At 32.2% G+C, this 5,212-nt stretch overlaps 1 protein-coding gene across 1 annotated transcript; it reads left to right on the forward strand.

The window, feature by feature from the left end:
- The first annotated feature begins 223 nt into the window (after nt 1-223).
- On the forward strand, nt 224-1,363 carry LOC106334165. The gene is made up of 4 exons (XM_013772493.1): nt 224-376; nt 541-623; nt 711-914; nt 1,042-1,363. The coding sequence occupies exons 1-4, from the start codon at nt 256-258 to the stop codon at nt 1,279-1,281; spliced, it is 648 nt and encodes a 215-aa protein (XP_013627947.1). The 5' UTR covers nt 224-255; the 3' UTR covers nt 1,282-1,363.
- The last annotated feature ends 3,849 nt before the right edge of the window (nt 1,364-5,212 follow it).

The raw sequence follows: 5,212 nt of genomic DNA on the forward strand, positions 1-5,212 counted from the left end.
AAGTAATTTGATAAATAATAATATTAATAATAATAATAATACTATATAATTAAATCAGTCAATCTATATTAAAATAAAATCTTAAATAATAAAATTAATTAAACTAATAACTTATCCTAAAATCATAGAGAATATGACAATTAAACAAATTTACTTATCAAATAATATATATAGCAAACAAAAGAAGATAGAGCAAGAACCCTAAATAATCAAACTAAGAAACTCTCTTTCTTTCCAAAGTTTTCTCTCATCGGAATGACAACGGAGACAGAGAGTTCGCACTTGACACAGTCATCATCATCTTTACCTCCGCAACCTCAAAATCCAGTCGATCATCTGAGATGCAATGATTCATCAACACAAGGTCTTCAACACGGTATGGATTCTATTCAAAACCTCCATGATCCATAGTTTACCCTGCTTGTGATTTTTCCTTTTTTTATTATTTTCTTGCTTTACAAGCTTCCTTAAATTTTCAAGTAAAATAGAAATATAAATTTCTATAAACCTAATCTTTTTTTGGTTGAATGTTACGTACAGATGGAATGAATAATCAAGGATTGCAGATTCTGCCTTCTGATGACTTTTACAGTTGCATTGTTTTCAACATAACTCAACTGAAGGTATGCCTGTTTGTTAATACGTATCAGTTTCATCATAATTGATACTTTCTCGGTCTCTATTTTTATATAGACCATTGATTTTTGCAGAATATACTACTTAGCTGCTTTAACCCACACGAGCCCGACAATTTAGCAAGAGAAGCCAACGAAGAGCTCAGAAAAGCACAAGCTACTGCAGAGTCTAGCCATGTTTACCAATCTATTCCTTGTGGTGAACACATTCAAAAAGACGTTGCCTCCGAGCTGGTGTTTGGTACTCAAAGTTTATCTTCCGCTTTTCCACCTCGACAGGTAATATATCATCTTTCTCTCTTAATAACATAATGTCACTTTACGTTTAAAAAAATATCGTAGTTGTTTGTTTCTGTATACCTTACGCACCACGCAAAACCAACTTTACTTGTCTTTTTTTTATTAGACTGATGGAGGATTCGAGGCATTTACTAAGAACTTCAAGCAGTGCGAGATATGGAATGGTCCTCAAGGAAACAACAATCAAGAAGATCAAATTGTTAATACTATTGAAGGATCTGCTTACATGATCCCCCGCAAGCCCTTTGATCCTATCGGAAGACCTATCAATCCGTTTGGCCCTATCGAGCGACCCATCCCACGTTTGCCCTCTAGTTCTGAACTAGCATATTTGGGATTCGCGTAAAATACAAGTTTCAAGAACATATCACTGAGAAGTTCATGTGTTTTCTTTCTCTCATGACCTTATCTTTTGTTTCTAGGGTTTTCTACAGAATGTTGTTTCTATTTTTGCCATCTATAGAAAATTAAATACCAAAAATTATTCAAGAATATTTACAAGCTTTTAAAAATTTCTACTTCCACGTTTTTTTTTTCTATTCCCTTTTGGAATGGTTGCGCACAAAAAAAAAATCAAGCCCTTCAATTTAAATTATACTTTTATGGTTTGTAATAAGTGATCTACTTGCGCTGTAGAAGGCTGGGCGTGATTAGTAGGCTGAACAATCTACTGTTAGAGATTAACTTAGAGAACAAAGTTGCAGTTACTAAAATAATGTGCGTGAGAATAAAATCAAAAATTTAAATAAATGCCTACAATATTAATTAATTTGTAGGAACAACATCCATGTAATGGCTTAACATTTATCATATTGTTTAAATTTTTGTATATTTTGGATTTTCAATTTAGATAATAGATTATTTACATTTTATTTAGATAATAGAGTATTTACATTTATCATCTTTTATTATTTTATAGTTTTCCAACGATTGATGTGAGTATTCATATCGTATAAACCAACAACAATGTTGTCATCTTAGGCTATACAGTTAAGGAAAAGAGTGTGGTTAGACGAGAATCCCGACAAACGAATATATGGACAAACATAATCATATAAAATCCTTTCGATGATGCTTATCCAAGGCCCAACGTCGGGTTGACTGCTTTTTTTTTTTCCTGAACCAACAAGAACAAGGTTTGGTCTATTTTTACTATAAAAATAAATACCAGCTTAGAACGAAAACTTTAGCAATATTGACAATATAGCAAACAAGAGAAGTAGAGGATATTGAGCAAAAACCCTAAATAATCAAACTAAGAAACTCTCTTAATTTCTTTCCAAAGTTTTCTCTCGTCCGAATGACAACGGAGACTGAGAGTTCGCACTTGACACAGTCGTCGTCGTCGTCGTCATCATCATCATCATCATCATCATCATCATCATCTTTACCTCCTCCGAAACCTCAAAATCCAGTCGATCATCTGAAATCCAACGATTCATCAACACAAGGTCTTCAAAACGGTATGGATTCTATTCAAAACCTACATGGTCCCTAGTTTACCTCGTTTGTGAATTTTCCTTTTTTTTTTGTTATTTTCTTGCTTTACAAGTTTCCTTGAATATTCAAGTAGAATAGAATTTACAAATTTCTATAAACCTAATCTTTCTCTTTCGGTTGAATACTACAGAGGGAATGAATGATAAAGGATTTCAGATTTCGCTTTCTGATGACTTTTACAGTTGCGTTGTTTTCAACATAAGGTATGTCTGTTTGTTAGTACGTATCAATTTCATCATAATTGATGCTTCCCGCTCTGTTTTTTTTATGTACAATTGTTTTTTGCAGAAAATACTACTCAGCTGCTTTAACCTATACGAACCCGATAATATTAGCAAGAGAAGCCAACGAAGAGCTGAGCAAAGCACAAGCTACTACAGAGTCTAACCATGTTTACCAATCTATCCCTTGTGGTGAACAAATTCAAAGTTTATCTTCCACTTTTCCGCCTCAGCAGGTAATTAATATATCATCTTTCTCTCTTAATAACATAATGTCACTTTAGGTTTAAAAAAACATTGTAGTTGTTTGTTTTTGTATACCTTACGCACCATGCAAAACCAATTTTACTTGTTTTTTTTTTATTAGACTGATGGAGGATTCGAGGCATTTACTAAGAACTTCAAGCAGTGCGAGATATGGAATGGTCCTCAAGGAAACAACAATCAAGAAGATCAAATTGTTAATACTATTTAAGGATCTGCTTACATGAACCCCCGCAAGCCCTTTGATCCTATCGGAAGACCTTTCAATCCGTTTGGCCCTATCGAGCGACCCATCCCACGTTTGCCCTCTAGTTCTGAACTAGCAGATTTGGGATTTGCGTAAAATACAAGTTTCAAGAACATATCACTGACAAGTTCATGTGTTTTCTTTCTCTCATGACCTTATCTTTTGTTTCTAGGGTTTTCTACAGAATGCTGTTTCTATTTTTGCCATCTATAGAAAATACTAAAAATTATTCAAGAATATTTACAAGCTTTTAAAATTTTCTACTTCCACGTTTTTTTTTCTATTCCCTTTTGGAAAGATTGCACACACAAAAAATATCTAGCCCTTCAATTTAATTATACTTTTATGGTTTGTAATAAGTGATCTACTTGCGTTGTAGAAGGTCTTGGCGTGATTAGATGGCTGAACAATCTACTGTAAGAGATTAACTTATAGAGAAGAACGTCGCAATCACCAAAATAATGTGTGTGAGATGAAAGCAAAAGAAAGTTTTATATTTGATTGCTAAATTTTGTAGGATATCTCATGCGATTTACTCTGTTTTATTACTTTTGGGATAAGAAATCAAAATAAAGTTTTCGAAGTTTCCATGATAAAATGACAAAGTTAAATGCTAAAAAATAAAATAAAAATCAGATGTTGTCTGTTCATGAAATCTATCTTGGACAATGTGTTATAAATTTACTGTTTTTAATTTAGATAAGAAAAACCATCTACCGTTCTTTCGGTTTACATGTAATGGAGAAAAGCCTGCTTTTTTAAAACTAACTGAGGTTCGTGTTGGAGACTTGAGTTACAAGTATTTAGGAGTAGATGAGGATCAGTGGTGTAAGTAGGTTTTTAGGGAGTTACCAAAAAAAAAAAAGTAGGTTTTTAGGGGCTTGATTTTTTTATAGGAATGTGACTTTTTATATAGTCTTAAATATAATTTAGCTTTAAATTATAAATAGTTAAAACAGAAAAACCTATGAACACTGTGTAAGAGTTTGAATAATTTACCTATCATATCTGTAAAATTCTTCTCAAAAAATATATTTTAAATAGTTTAAGAAACAATATAAACCAGTTTGAAAAAAAAACAATATAATAGTTTAACGCAAGGTGGTCTTTCAGTCAGTTCTCCACAACACTTGGCTCCAAAGGAACAACGTGATTGACAAATGCTATTATAAATTTCTTCTCAAAAAATATATTTTAAATAGTTTAAGAAACAATATAAAAAAACAATACAATAGTTTAACGCAAGGTGGTCTTTCAGTCAGTTCTCCACAACACTTGGCTCCAAAGGAACAACGTGATTCACAAATGCTATTATAAATTTGGAAAACGAATAATTAGAATTTAGATGTTGTATTTACAATATAAACTACAAAAACGAACACATTTAAATGTAACGTCCAAATATAGTATTGAAATGTAGATAATGTAACCAAATACAAAAATGAACATGGCCTAATTAAAGAATTTTAAACATATTTCATAGATCATATTAGCCAAGTGAATTAACATACTGAAGTTAAACCTGCGGAGAGACATGAGTATTTATCTACTTATCCTAAAAATTGGGTATAATGTTTGAATCTAATAGTGTCAAGCATGAGAAACATCTCCTCTTGTGCCCTCAAACGTGAAAGAACAATCTCTCAAAGACTCAGTCTATTTTTAATATTATTTTGATTAATTTTTAAATAAAAATTAAGCTAATTACCGATTTATCCCTAAACCTAATCTCTAGTAATGTGACACCGACGGTTCTCTATCATTTTATTTTTCTCTGCGATTTCTTTTTTTCCTCTGTAAACTTCAACCACCAAATCTTAAACAGATCCAACGATTCTTCTCTCTTTCTCTAGAAAATGTGGCGGCTAACCCTGATATACATCGTAAGGTCACCGACTACCAAAACCGAAGAAGAAATCACAGCGGTTGGGCCTTCGATAATGGCAGAAAAGGAGAAAGATACGACATCAATAGGTCTATGATTTTGATCTACAATGATTGGATGTATAGTGATTGGATTCTATTTCTTTTTGTTATGTATGTTT

The sequence above is a fragment of the Brassica oleracea genome, chromosome C3 (assembly GCF_000695525.1).
Source record: "Brassica oleracea var. oleracea cultivar TO1000 chromosome C3, BOL, whole genome shotgun sequence".
In the NCBI taxonomy this organism is placed as follows: domain Eukaryota; kingdom Viridiplantae; phylum Streptophyta; class Magnoliopsida; order Brassicales; family Brassicaceae; genus Brassica; species Brassica oleracea.

Bases quoted from the DNA above. Each gene is read 5' to 3' on its own strand.
- LOC106334165 (XM_013772493.1), top strand. From the start codon at position 256: ATGACAACGGAGACAGAGAGTTCGCACTTGACACAGTCATCATCATCT. The intron at 624-710 runs GTATGCCTGTTT...TGATTTTTGCAG, and splicing joins TCAACATAACTCAACTGAAG to AATATACTACTTAGCTGCTT. The intron at 915-1,041 runs GTAATATATCAT...TTTTTTTATTAG, and splicing joins CCGCTTTTCCACCTCGACAG to ACTGATGGAGGATTCGAGGC.